Source organism: Sebastes fasciatus, chromosome 22 (assembly GCF_043250625.1).
Source record: "Sebastes fasciatus isolate fSebFas1 chromosome 22, fSebFas1.pri, whole genome shotgun sequence".
Classification (NCBI taxonomy): Eukaryota; Metazoa; Chordata; class Actinopteri; order Perciformes; family Sebastidae; genus Sebastes; species Sebastes fasciatus.
Window position 1 is genome coordinate 22,606,689 of NC_133816.1, and position 15,092 is coordinate 22,621,780.

Genomic DNA, 15,092 nt, shown 5'->3' on the forward strand with positions numbered 1-15,092 from the left:
CTTTTTTTGTGTTTGATTGCATAATAAAGACACTAAAGTAACTCCAAAGGAAAGGAGCTTCAATGCTTCCTTTCTTATCTCCTTTAGCAGAGGACACACTGGAGCATCCTTTACCAAAGGAAAGGAGAGAATAACATCCCATAATGTCTTGCAGCCTGCAGCATTTAAAACGACAGACCATTCAGCTGTTCATAATAACAAAATATATGCTGATCTTGCATATTATTCTCATACACTAATTGTGATTCATGTTTAATATGAGTGGACGGTGACAACCATTTCGTTATTTTATTATTTATTTGGAACATGTAACAAGTAAAAAACAAAACAAGAATAACTAATAAAATGAACAATAAACAAATAATCAACATAAATAAATATGACATGTCTGAAAAGAAGTGGAAGAAGTACATAGTCCTAAACCTTCTCCATAACTCCAACAATCAACTCAATATTTATCATATATTACTTTGTTGTGTTATTCATCAAACTGCTAAAACTGAATGTTTGACTTTAACTTTCAGCAGTTCACAACAGTAACAGAGTGTTTCTGCCACTACGAGCATTTCTAAGTCCCAGCAATGACATTTGGGAGTTTTGTTAATTTCTTTAGTGCAATGCTTGATCAATATATCCACCGTGTTATTACCCATCTTGACATTATAAATAATGTGATTTAATAAACTTTATGGAGCATTTTATGGGTCCAAACATCACTTTTTCTTCATGTCCCTCAACTGTGGTCTCAATGTTGAGATACATAAAATGAACTGTTTCATATTCATATTACTTTACACCATATTAACATTATTTATTTGTTTACAAATCATTTATATCATTTTTTTCCATCTAAATGTGCCTGTCCCACCCTTCTGAAAAAATACAAATAAAATATAGTAAATGTTTTATTCAAAGGCAAATAAATCTAGTTTCCATGGAAACAGAAGTGAACAGGTGAGCACATGGATGACAGGTTGGGCCGCCCACATAGGTGACCCTCAAGATCCAGAACAACAAGGTGAAGATCACCTTTTCTTCTTCTTCTTCTCACCGTACAGCTCAGTAACATTTAAACAATAACTTAATATAACGGTTGAATTCATGAATATTAGCTGCTGAGAGTCAAAGCTAACGTAACAGACCATGCTAGTGAAGGAATCACTTCATTTATATGAATGAATACATTATAAAGTTAACATTAGGAGATTCAGTACAAAGTAACAACATCCATCAGTAAACAGAGGACGTAAATCACATGATTGATAACAGCTGGAGGGAAAACTGAACCAACTTACAGCTAAATCTTAATGATGAACTCTTCATACAGTGATGATGAGTTAAGGTTAGGTATTGACCTTGAATGGATGCTTTTAAAAATATAACGAATGACTGGATTTTACCTAACCATGCCCAGTAATAACAATACGGCGTGTATGACTATGTCACACTTCTTTCAGTTGCCCCCTCTCCCCCCTCCGGATGTGTGAAACAGACTCAAGAGGAAGTTTAAAAACGCCCACAGCATACAGTTCCTGCAACTGTCAGTTTAAACTGTGTTGTTTTTAGTGTGGTTATGACTGTAACAGAGTGGGTGATAATATGATAATATTGTAGCGCTCGCGGCTCCGTAGCACGGCTAGCTAGCTAAATGATGAGGACAAGGTGGCTGAAGTTTAACCGGAGAACCGGGTTTTATTACCCTATGATACAGGCTAACCCCGGGGTTGGAAGAGTGCCCAAAACAACAAAAGGCTGGTAGCATAAACTCGCTAATCAGCTAAACTCCGTAACATACGTGGCGTGCTCCTGCTGCCTTTCTTCTTCTCCCACACTCCTTTGCTCTCTCTGCGCCCTCCCCTCTTAATGAACCTGACCTATCCAGCTTAACTAGGGCAACATCTCCCCCCCATGAACTCCCCAAGTGTCTCTCTTATGTTAGTCCTGCAGGGTCGCTACAATATGAAACACATATGAAGAAGTTACAGTCATAATCGGACTAAAAAAACACAGTTAAACTGACAGATGCAGGAAGAACAGCTGGATTTATGCTCTGGGTGTTTACCGCTTTGAATTATGTTTTTATATTTATTCTTTTAATCATAGGGTAAACAGAAATGTAATCTATGCATCTATTACACTCCTAAAATATATTTATATCTAGATAACTATATCTGACTTTTGAGTGTTCCGTTAAATTAATAAATCTGTTAATTTACGCATCTGGAGTTTTTTCTTTTTCCAGCTGTTCTTCCTGCATCTGGCAGCTTCCACTGTGTTACTGTTAGTCTGGATTAAGTGTTTAACTTTTTCCTATTTGTCTAATATAGTTTACTCTTCCTTCGTTAAATGTGTCTCTCTGTCTATCTGCTAACAGTAGACTTGTCCATGTCTGTGATTGGTCAGATGCTGCAAACACCTCCCCGTTCATGTGAACACTCACAGCCAGACAGAGAAACCCTGGGTTGATGACCACCTTCGTAGGACCGCTTAGTGTGATCTCGGTTGTTGGGGTTAGTGAAGCCAGATAACGAGGAGATACCCTGGAGATGTTGAACTCGTTTCGTAGTCCAGACTTCTGGTTCCTCTGGTGGCCCATTGTTCTTCATGGATTAACTGGGTCATGGAAGGTTATGGATGGCTCTCTGTATAGATCTCTAGGTGAGGTGGAGGATGGAAGGAATCCCAGGGCTGATATACTGCAGTGGTTGTGAATTGATTGGATGATCCTCATCAGGTGCGCCAGCCCGAGAGGAGGAGGAGGAGGAGGAGGAGGAAGGAAGCCCACGCCCACCTGCACCTCCACACACAGACAGACATAGGGAGACAACACAGGAGACTAAAGGGCAGAGGACACAGAGAAACACTGGGAAACGTACATAAAGTACAGACTGTGAGCGTTCTCTTGTCACATATCACAATGTCACAATAAATCTGAAGATCAAATCCTGCAGGAGGTTGGCCTGTTTATCTGATGTGTTTGTCTGTTTGTCAGCCACATGTTAACAGCAGTAAATACCGGCTAACACAGTTTAAATACACAGTTTAAATAAACAGTTAAAACACAAAAGGTGAATCTTACAGGATGTTTGAGCTACTAACGTGTTTGCAGACGAGCGAGCAGCTCTCTGTGTGTCTGTCACACGGTGTTCTCTGTTATCAGATAGAAAGTCAACAGGGTGCTTTACTTTCTCTAATAATATGGCATTTGGCCAGTAAACTGAGTCATGTATTCATCTCCTGCAGTCCAGATATGACTACTGGATTATCAGATTGAATGACTGACTTCACTTTGTGAGGCAGATCAGAAAATTACATTCTTTGAGATAAATCTAGAGATAAATGTTAACATGACATCTAGTGGTCTTTTTCAGTACTACAAGTTTAATAGCAGCTTTTTTCCTCAGAACAATTAATCAAATCCTTAATATAATATCCTTAAATATGTTCAACAAAGAGGCAAAACAAACAGATAGATATGAGACGTGAAGCTCGATGGTTTCATTAGTATTAATATTAGTTGTCCAACAACGTAATCTTTTATCTGCAGGCTCATATTTGAATGAAGCAACACAGACAGGAGCTCTGGGCTAAATCTCTTTATTTGATTTGAATACACACCAGTCATTGCTCACATAAAAGAGGATTTGAATTCTGTCAAATGGTCATTTTAATGGACGAATACAATGACCTTCACATAACCTTGTGTCTCTTCTGTCATACAGGACCAAACTACGAGACTCTGCTGAGCAACAACCAACCGTGGAAGCCAACTGAGAAATGAGAAATTGCATCTGTCTACTCTGCTGCTCCTCCTCCTCCTCTTCCTTCTCTTCCTCCTCTTCCTCCTCCTCCTCCTCCTCCTCTTCCTCCTCCTCCTCCTCTTCCTCCTCCTCCTCTTCCTCCTCCTCCTCCTCTTCCTCCTCCTCCTCTGTTCAGGTTGAAAATGATAATAAATGATTGATCCCCGGGGGAAAATTGAGGTACGTTTTGCTCCCAATCTCGAGTAAATATAATATTTAATACTCAGTGGTTATCAGTAAACAAACAGGCTGTTGAGCAGTGAAGAAAGAAACACAGGAAAATACTGGTGTCATCTGGTGCACAGATTTATTCTGGTATAGAAATTCATACAAAAATATATATTTATATTATATTTTACACATTCACTCACTGATATCAAACAGTTTCTACCCCACATTATTCTAATCTGAATATCTTTAATACACCTGGAACGGGCCGAATGCTTGGCCTGTGTTGTTGCTGTGTTGTTTCTAGAGAACCGCTCACACAAACAGCTTCACACTGAGCTTCCTTTGGTCCTGAGCAACACACCTACCATGACACAGTCAGACACACACCGAGTCAACCTGGAAACACCGGTGAAATACACTTAGTGAGATGTTTACACTCAGGATGATCATTTGGAGGGAGGCCTGAACCGACGGACTGACGGTGTTACAGACTTTCTCACTAGAGTTAAGGACTTTTGGAGCTCGTGGTGCTTTCACTGCAAAGGGCTGGGTTTTTAGGTTGGATCATTTTTAAAATCTAGTGTCCTCAAATAATCATTAGAACAACTTCAAATAAACTGAGCTGAAACAAACATTCATTATAACATCTTAAGATAAACGTAACTGAAGCAAATATTCATTAGAACTTAAGATAGACTTAACTCAAACAAATATGCAATAAAACATCTCAAGACAAACTAAAAACATTTTTTTTGTTCGAATATATAAACAGTGTTTTTACCCATCTTGACATAATGAATAATAAATAAAGTTTATGGATCATTTTATGGGTCCAAACATCACTTTGTCTTCATGTCCCACAACTGTGGTCTCAATGTTGAGATACATAAAATGATGATGAAGTCTTTAGACATTAGAATTACAATATCTGTCATAAACAACAACATATGTTATATTGTTTTGTGTATGAAGACATCTCCGGTTGCTGGCTACATTTTTCAGGGTGTAGAAAAAATCTTGAAATCTTTTTTTCTTTCTGTTTTTACAGTATATCAATATGTCCAATGATGCACAAGGCTTGATGAAAATTAATTAAAATGTCTTAAAAATGTTATAGAAATTAAAAACGGAACATGTAGAAAATGAACATTACTGTAGTGATGCAGTCAGGACATTTAGTATAAGAACAAGTTATGAAAACCATAAAAAATAAACATGTCACAGATTAAAATCTGAAAAACTCTAAAGGGCCATAGTGAAGGAATCACTACATTTATATATATGGACACATTATAAAGTTAACATTAGGAGATTCAGTGCAAGGTAACAATATCCATCAGTAAACAGAGAACATAAAACACTTGATTGATAACAGCTGGAGGGAAAACTGAACCAACTTACAGCTAAATCTTAATGATGAACTCTTCATACAGTGATGATGAGTGAAACAAATATAACAGTTTACAGATTTTAGAGGATCTTGATGGAGTCACAATTAAATTCTGACTAGTCAAAATGACGTTGTAGATATCTAAAACTGTAGTGACGGATAGTAAAAATTACAGATATCTTGAATTACAGTTTTGAGGTGAAATGACGGTGCAGATATCTGTAATTACGTCAGAAGGGAGCGGAAGCTATTCAAACATACTGTGGCGCTGCACTGCAGCCGTATGGGTTTATAAAGTGTGTCTGGAGACAATAAATCTACACGAGAGACTAATGTGATGTGTCCAGCTCGGAGAAATATCTAAAAATTGATGCTGTTAAACATTGACCTTGAATGATTGAGGTTAGGCATTGACCTTGAATGATTGAGGTTAGGCATTGACCTTGAATGATTGAGGTTAGGCATTGACCTTGAATGGTTGAGGTTAGGCATTGACCTTGAATAGTTGAGGTTATGCATTGACCTTGAATAGTTGAGGTTAGGCATTGACCTTGAATGGTTGAGGTTAGGATAGGTCGTCGGGCACTGAGTCTCGCAAGAGTTTACGCATGTTTTTGCAGCTTGGGGGTTACCTTCTAGACACAACCTTATCTCAGCACTGGAGGTTGTCACTTGGTTAGTCGTGATGAGTTGTTTCTCTGAGAAACTCATCGTCTTTACAGCTCTATAGATGTTTCCTCTTTCAACAGTAAATTTAAGAAGCAAGGCAAAGCAGAGAACCAGTAGAGCTGTTAGTCCCAGTCCAACGTAGAGGGTGATCCTTCCCCGACTCTCTGGTTGTGAGCTCCATGTACCTACGTAGTCATAATCGTAATAATAATCTGCTGTAAAGGACAGAAAATAAAATGTGTGTGATTGTCTGAAGTGGAACCATTTTACTGAAACAGGAAACTAAATAAATCCAGCAGACTGACAAAAGAAAGACTAAATATGATCCTAGTCTTCATCAGCGGTAGCCATGACGTACGTTTTACTGCGTCTGGTAGTCGCTTTCAGTCCAAAATGGCGGAAGCGTAGCTCTGCTGCTGGGAGCTGACGTTGTAATGGAACGACCAGTTGACTTTCACTTCTTAGTAATATGTGTTCTTTGGTACAGCTCCAGCAGGGATGAAGCTGAGACTACTTTATACTAACCAGTATGACCCCTGCAGCATGCTAACATGCTAAACTAAGATGTGTTTAGCACTAGCAGGGCTGTAGACTCTTAGTCTGGTTTCACTGACTGACTTCTACTGAATACACTCACCTGTGACTTTGAGGTGACATATCTCAGAGCCACTACCATCACCTGTCTGCACGTCACACTGGTACACACCAGAGTCATTAATCCTGAGTCTGGACATGTGAAGTCTGAGTCGTCCGTCTCTGAGGACGTCTTTGTCCCACCGGACTCGTCCTGTAAACTGTTCATCCTGAGACTCTGGGGACTCAACACCTTCATGGAGATGAAACAGGACTGATGTCTTGAGATCAGCTAACAGTTCACAGACGATAAAAAGTGATTTGGAGGAACTGCTGGTTCTGGTTGTGAACATCCACTCCAGTGTGATGTTGTGGTTCTCCTCTGCCTGATAGGAGGTCTGTGTCACATTCACTACAAATGCTCCTGTAGAGGAGACAGAGAGGGAAAGTGAGCAGCAGACAAACTGACAACTTGAACATGTCAAACTCCATCTAGAGATGTTTGTCTGAAAGTGTATTTAGTGTTTGTGGATAATAAAGTGAAGGTCAACTAACCAGAGACACAGGAGGTCAGACTGAGGAGCAGCATGATGCTGCAGATCATCTTCATCCTGTGAGAGGAGACAGAAACACATCAGATACAAGTTCAGTTATTACAGGTAGAACAGAGACAATCTACAGTCTGTCTTTAGTCCTCACAGGACTTCTTCCTCTGTGCTACTGATTACACATGACTGACCAGTGGACTGACACCAAGACAGGAACACTAATGTACTTCTGACACCAGATGGAGCCACTTTAGTAGATTACATATTTACAACTGAGGAAGAATGAGGAAGTTCTGCTTTGAGATCAACAGTGTTGAACACTCTCACCAAACAACTGACTCCTCATTAGATCAAACCTTCAATAAAATGTCATCAGACTAATCTATACTCGTCTCCAATGATTGTTGTTATATTCCTGTTATTGTGTGGACTATTTAAAGGCTGTATTATCTGTGATCATCATGCATTAATGGTTTAACCTCCATGTTGTGTTTCTGCAGTCAGAGTAGAGGATTAGAGAGGAAAACTATTTCACCAACTAGATTTCTCCTCGATGGTTAACAAAGTTTCTGGTCAGCTTTTGATTTTACGCTCAACACAGACTAGAGGAGCGACACTAAAGGACGAGGACACTACTAGGACACCACTAGGACACTACGAGGACACCACTAGGACACTACTAGGACACTACTAGGACACTACTAGGACACCACTAGGACACTACTAGGACACCACTAGGACACCACTAGGACACTACTAGGACACTACTATGACACCACTAGGACACTACTAGGACACCACTAGGACACTACTAGGACACTACTAGGACACTACTAGGACACCACTAGGACACCACTAGGACACTACTATGACACCACTAGGACACTACTAGGACACTACTAGGACACCACTAGGACACTACTAGGACACTACTATGACACCACTAGGACACTACTAGGACACTACTATGACACCACTAGGACACTACTAGGACACCACTAGGACACTACTAGGACACTACTATGACACCACTAGGACACTACTAGGACACCACTAGGACACTACTATGACACCACTAGGACACTACTATGACAACACTAGGACACTAGGAAGTGTTTTTATATTCAATAGTTAGAAAAACTAGACAGAGAAACTAATTTAAGTTGCTTCAGAGCTGTTGCACAATCTTGATACAAAAAAAGAGGAAACGAGGAGTCGTCTCTATGACATTCACATGACTAGTTAAAATAAATAACCCATCCAGAGTGAAGTCAGGATCAGGAGAAACAGACGGAGAGACAACGAGTCTATAAACTAAACTCCAGAGGAACCTGGTTGTTTGTTGATTTGTTTTCTATTGATTTCACTTCATGTCTCTATTCGTTCCTGGTCAGACACTAAATATAAAACAGTCCAAATTATTCTCAACACATTTCTTCACAAAAATAAAAAAAAACATAAACATGATTAATATAATATATCAACTATCTATATTTCCACATTACCTTGTGTCTGTTCTTTCTTAGCCTCCTACAGGACCAAAGTACGAGACTCATCTGAGCAACACCCAACTGTGGAAGAGGCGGTGCTAGTCCTGGTACTAAATATACTGATCCACTAATGAACGCTGCTGAAATGACACCAGTAACGACACAAAAAAAAAAAAAAAAACAGTCATTACCATGGAGTTCTCTGCTGGAAACAACAACTTAAAGTACATATGTAGCCCAGTTGAAATGATGCATATATAAATAGTTGTCTGTGTAAATAAATAAATAAATAAATAAATAGGGTTTGTTAAGAAAGCATGGTTAAAATAAATAGTTGTCAGAGAGACAGAGAGCGAGAACGAGTCTCTAAACTAAACTCCAGAGGAACCTGGTTGTTTGTTGACTTGTTGTCTATTTATTTCACTTCATGTCTCTATTCGTTCCTGGTCAGCCACTAAATATAAAACAGTCCAAATTATTCTCAACACATTTCTTCACAAATAAAACATTTACATTATTTATATAAATGTATATATATACACATATATTTGTATATAGTTTAATTGCTTTACTGCATTTATCCACCTAACTTTATTAGGCAAACTTGTTTTAGTCCCTGACTGTTTTACACCGGGCTACATATATATGAATATATATATATAGATATATATGTATATTTATATATATAAATATATATATTGGAGGTTAATCTATAACTAATATTTCCAATCATAAGCTTTCAACACATGTAGAGACAGTCAGTCACTCTCTCACACACACACATTATTTGCATTATTTATTGGATCATTATGCATACATATACTTCATGTAGCCTGGCTTATGAACAAGAAAAAGCATTTAATTGTTTTATTTTAATTTTATTTATGTCTGCATCATGTTTCAGAGCTAAACACACAAACAAAACAGCCGCCTGCCTTCACTAACGCTACGGGATCCTTTGTTCGTCTTTTCCCGCTTTTTTTTCAGACATCCAACATTTCTGCCACTCTTCACTTGACAACAGATGATGTCACACATGATCCTCTATCTTCATTGGCTAGACAAAGCAGGGTAAAGCCAGCTACGAACTGCACTCATAAGCTATCTCATATTAGCAGTACAGTGAAAACACAGACACACTTTTCAGGGGGACAGATCGCCGCCCGAGCGCAACTTAAGTGTTCTTACTGCTTTATCTCATCAAAGTCACTTTCCTGTAGGAATTCAACATGTAAAAGTCCATACATATAGATTAAATTTGACACATAGATACTTGGATATGTATAAGTGATTCTACTTACATTTCAGTTGGGATCTCCGAAGGAAAAGACCGCGAAAAAAACGGAAAATGCGTCACACCGGATAAGTCCGGTTTAGGACAATAGCGGCGAGCGACGTCCGGTTTAGGAAACGGTGACGCTACTTGATGACCTGCAACACCGTGAGAGTCAGGATCAGGAAAAAGAACTAATGGAGCTCCGTGAAAATGTCCAAACTCAAAGAGGTTTGGATGCAAAGTGTAATGATCTGAATTTGCCCAAAGAGGCAATTGAGCAAGACGATGAGACTTTGAGACAACAAAATCAGGAGCTAAAGAATACGCTGACGCTGTAAAAAGCAGAGCACCTTGCTGCGAGCCAGCAAAATGAGGCTCTGCAGCAAGAGAATGAGGAGCTCTACGAAAGGCTGCCTTTGGAGGAAAGGTGTGATGCAAAGAGGGACACAATTGAAGCCATGAGGCTTCAAAATGACATATTGAGAGAGACGCTCAAGGAGCTCGCGGAGTTCGAGAAGAATCGTTAAACTTCAAAAGCTTTGGTTGAAGTCTTCGATGCACTGACGGCAGAGAAAGAGGCGATTACCCAGAAAACTGATCTCAAACAAAGTATTCAGGACATGTGCAAAGACCTCCCGAATGAAAAGGCTTGGCAGGAAATTAATAACAAGGTGACGGCATCAAAAAAACAACTCGTGGAGATCACCAAAAAGTACAACGATCTGAAAGTTCGGAAAGACTTTAGTCGATCAGGCAGAAGACTGAAAACCACTTCCCATCGACATAATAATATGAAATAAAATGCCTCTTTAATAATAATAATGAACAAATGCCTCTTCGTTAATGAACAAATGGTAACAGTAGACGCGGTTTAACGTAACGCAGAGGTAAGCAACCTATACTATCAAAAGAGCCATTTTAGGTCAAATACAATAAAACTAAAAAAAGAATCTGTTTGGAGCCGCAAAACATTTGAGCATTGTATTGAAGGTAACACGGCCTATTGAGTCTAATGCAGTGAGGACCCAGGTGCAAATGAGTGGCAGGACACGGAAGAAACATCTCATGCTGGCTTTTAAGAAAATCCAGTGTGCTTGTTCTGGAAATGTCTTTCAATGACTTTTTTTGTTGTCGAATCTGTCCATGCACGATTAAATTCCTCTATTTTCCTCCTAGACTTTTCTTTTTTGGGATTTAGAATCCATAGCTGGCCTTTTGAGCTACTGAGGTTGAGCAAAATTAAAGGATAAAGGATGACGCATATTTTGGTTGACTGAAATTATTTAAAAAAAATTAATCAGTGTATTTAGGCTACAGATTGTTTCAACTGCAGAATGTAAGAATCACCATAAACCTACAAGAATGATAAATAAAAATGTTAAAAATAACCATTTTTCATTTTTCATTTTTTGGGGGGGTTTTTGCCTAAAATGGCTCTTCTGATAGTAAAGGTTGCTGACCCCTGGTCTATATAAAAAGTGCCATGATTGCTTTGATTTGGCTAGATAAATAAAGCTGACTTTAATAATTTAATAATAATAATAATTGATTGAATCCCACCATATTGAAGGACAGACCGCTGATCCGTGATAAGGAAGCAGAGACGTTAACGTATTTAACAGTTTCTCACCAAAATCTTTGGGAAAAGAAAAAATCGTAACGTTAACATAACACATTTTTTATCTGTTCAAAATGTACCTTACCAAACCTTTAAAAATGGGTAACAAATATATAGTTTCATTTTGTTAGTCAGTTTTGACACGGATAAACAAGAAAGCAAATTATTTAGCTCAGCATCAGTGTTAATTTTTGCGTAAAAGATATTGGTGGCGTTAAAATGTATTTGTGTTAACGCGTTATCGCATTAACTTTGACAGCCCTAGTTCAAGCAAAATCATGTTTTTGTTTTTTAACTAAACCAAGTAGTTTTGTTTTTGTTTCAATTTACGTTACAATTACGTTTTTAAAAATGTTTAAAAAATTTTTTACCGTAAAATCACACCCAGAATTCGGACATTCAAATAAAATATAAGTAGTAAATTCAGATTCAGATTCAGACAATTTTATTGATCCCAAGAAGGGCAATTCAATTCACAGCTTACACTGTCACAAACACACAGACAACATCCAGACAAACATCCAAAATGTTACATGTCAATCACAGATCAGTAAAAATGACAAACAGAGGTCGGTGAAGGACAGCAGATAAGTTAATACAAATATATAATATATTATTAATATGTATAATATATCATATTATTATTAAATATATTATATATAAACTAAGACATGTCAAGACAAAAACAATTAAGGTAATTTTTAAAATAATTGTTCATTTATTTTTTGTTCAGCTCCTCACGAGCTGTTTATCTGTTGAATTTGTTGTTGTGGGAGGAAACCAGAGGACCTGGAGTAAACCCACAACAGAGAGGTGAAATTCACAATTCACACTCGGCTGTGAACCGATCCAGTGAGTGCTGGAGGTCACAGACCGATGATGCCAACAGGACCACATAATCTGCAAAAAGCCTTCTCCAAGTCCACAAAACACATGTAGACTGGATAGGCGTACTCCCAGGCCCCCTCCGGGATCCTTGCGAGAGTGAAGAGCTGGTCCGTTGTTCCACGGCCGGGACGGAATCCGCATTGTTCCTCTTCGATCCGAGGTTTGACTATCGGTCGAACCCTCCTTTCCAGCACCTTGGAGTAGACTTTACCAGGGAGGCTGAGTAGTGTGATACCCCTGTAATGGCACACACTCTCTGGTCCCCCTTTTTGAACAGGGGAATCACCACCCCGGTCTGCCGCTCCTTAGGCACAGTCACCGACTTCCACGCAATGTTGAAGAGACGTGTCATCCAAGACAGCCCCTCCTTTGCCTCCGTCACGGCAGTGGCTGCTGCTCTTCGGGCCTGTCGGTACCTTGCAACTGCCTCCGGAGTCCTGCGAGATAACACATCCCGGAAGGCCTCCTTCTTCAGTCGGACGGCTTCCCTGACCACCGGTGTCCACCACGGTGTTCGAGGGTATGACACAACTGTCATATTTCAGCTTTTTTTGTGAGAGGTAACCGGAGCACCGGGAGTAAATCCACAACAAAGAGGTGAGATGAGGTGAGAAATCATTTCATCCACATCAATACACCGTTATGGAGAGCACAAAAATGCTGAAACAAAAACATGACAGCACTGTCATGTTTTTGTTTCAGCATTTTTGTGGAAGGAAACCGGAGCCCCCGGAGTAAACCCACAACACAGCTCCTCACATGCTGTTCAGCAGCTGGATTTGTTGTTGTAGGATGTCACGCTCTCGGCTGATGTTCTCTTTCTCCGCGTTCGTCGCTTTGCACTGATCTTGTAAAGTTTCTTGTCTTCTCAACTTTTTATGGAGCATCCGGCTCTCTCGTCGAAGTGAATCATTTTGCTGTCTCATGGCATTTTTTTGCACCTTCAGCAAATGATGTGTGGCCTCCAATACTTTCTCACTTTGGAGTCTGCTGTAGAGCGCCTGGATCTCGTAGTCAACTAAGAGGTTTTGATCACGCACTAATTCATTTTCTTCTGCAAGGATAGCATTCCTGTCTTTCAAAGCGTCTTCCTTTGCAATCGTTTTCTGCAGCTCCTGAAGTTCTTTATGCAGGTTGCCATTTTGGTGAGTTCGAACCTTTTTCTCTGCTTTCATTGATTTATATTTTGCTTGCAAAGCAGTTTTGTTTATGACCTCCTCGTTGAGCTCCTGGATTTCTTCTTGGAGATTCTGATTGAACTCTCTCACGGCTTCTATCTCGTCTGCCACAGTTTGGCAATCGTCTTCAGGTTCGCCGATACATAGAAGCTTTGAGTAGAGCTTTCCACGTATTTTGAGAAGCTCTGTATTTCTGGTCGAGACGACTTTTTCTTCTGATTTAATGTGCCTGTTTTTCTTCTCCAAGTTTTCTTTGTTCTGGACCTTTCTTGTAATCGCCTGAACTTGTTGTTCGATGTTATCATTTTGTCTGCTCAATAAGTCCATGCTGCTCTTCCTCTCCTTCCACATGACTTCCCGAACTTTCAGTCCGTCATACTTTTTGGTTTGCTCCGTGAGTTGTTGTTTCAGTGCGTCACTTTGTTTTCTGAGGACCACATATGATGCTGTCACCGTGTTATCCATTTCCTGCAAAGACTTTTCATTACGGATGTCTTTGCGCACGTCCTGAATACGTTGTTGGAGTTCGTCGTTTACCTGGCTAATCGCCTCTTCCTCTGCCCGATGTGCAGCGAAGACTTCATCCAAAGCTTTCATAGTTTGACGATTCTTCTCGAGCTCCTCGAACTCCTCTCTCATTGTGTCATTTTGGAGCCTCATGGCTTCAATTGTGTCCCTCTTTGCATCACACCTTTCCTCCGAAGACAGCCTTTTGTGGAGCTCCTCAATCTCTTGCTGCAGAGCCTCATTTGCTCTCAGGTGCTCTGCTTTGTACAGCGTCAGCGTATTCTTTAGCTCCTGAATTTCTTGTCTCAAGTCTTTCTCAATGGCCTCTTTGGCCAAATTCAGAGCATTGCACTTTGCAATCAAACCTCTTTGAGTTTGGACATTTTCACGGAGCTCCATTAGTTCTTTTTCCTGACTCTCACGGTGTTGCAGGTCATCAGGTGGTTGGTCAACTGCTCCTCCTACTGCATTGTCTTGGTCAGTAATATCTGTCTGCTCTTGTTGGTCAACTCCTCCTACTGCATTGTCTTGGTCAGTAGGATCTGTCTGCTCTTGTTGGTCGACTGCTCCTCCTACTGCATTGTCTTGGTCAGTAGGATCAGTCTGCTCTTGTTGGTCAACTGCTCCTCCTACTGCATGGTCTTGGTCAGTAGGATCATTGTCTTGGTCATTAGGATCAGTCTGCTCTTGTTGGTCAACTGCTCCTCCTACTGCATGGTCTTGGTCAGTAATATCTGTCTGCTCTTGTTGGTCAACTCCTCCTACTGCATTGTCTTGGTCAGTAGGATCATTGTCTTGGTCATTAGGATCAGTCTGCTCTTGTTGGTCAACTGCTCCTCCTACTGCATTGTCTTGGTCAGTAGGATCTGTCTGCTCTTGTTGATCAACTGCTCTTCCTACTACATTGTCTTGGTCAGTAGGATCATTGTCTTGGTCAGTAGGATCAGTCTGCTCTTGTTGGTCAACTGCTCCTCCTACTGCATG

General features: G+C 39.9%; 3 protein-coding genes across 7 annotated transcripts in view; 2 read left to right on the forward strand and 1 right to left on the reverse strand.

Moving 5' to 3' along the window:
• The window catches only part of LOC141760301 (programmed cell death 1 ligand 1-like), a 57,175-nt gene that overhangs the window by 19,194 nt on the left and 22,889 nt on the right, over positions 1 to 15,092 (forward strand). The gene's annotated exons all lie outside the window — the stretch shown is intronic.
• Positions 1 to 15,092, forward strand: part of LOC141761334 (CD276 antigen-like) — a 58,946-nt gene that overhangs the window by 13,943 nt on the left and 29,911 nt on the right. The gene's annotated exons all lie outside the window — the stretch shown is intronic.
• The window catches only part of LOC141760294 (uncharacterized), an 85,798-nt gene continuing 74,796 nt past the window's right edge, over positions 4,091 to 15,092 (reverse strand). For 3 of the 5 annotated variants that reach the window (XR_012592315.1, XR_012592316.1, XM_074622959.1), the window contains 2 exons: positions 6,668 to 7,027; positions 4,091 to 6,215 (listed from right to left, as the gene is read on the reverse strand). Coding sequence is in view for 3 of the 5 variants with exons in the window: in XM_074622959.1 (XP_074479060.1) it covers positions 5,722 to 6,215; positions 6,668 to 7,027 (854 nt within the window). In the remaining 2 variants the exon portion in view is untranslated. Of the gene's footprint in view, positions 6,216 to 6,667; positions 7,028 to 7,158; positions 7,215 to 8,385; positions 8,801 to 15,092 lie in introns of those variants that run through there. The other 2 variants (XM_074622958.1, XM_074622961.1) reach the window with 2 other exon arrangements.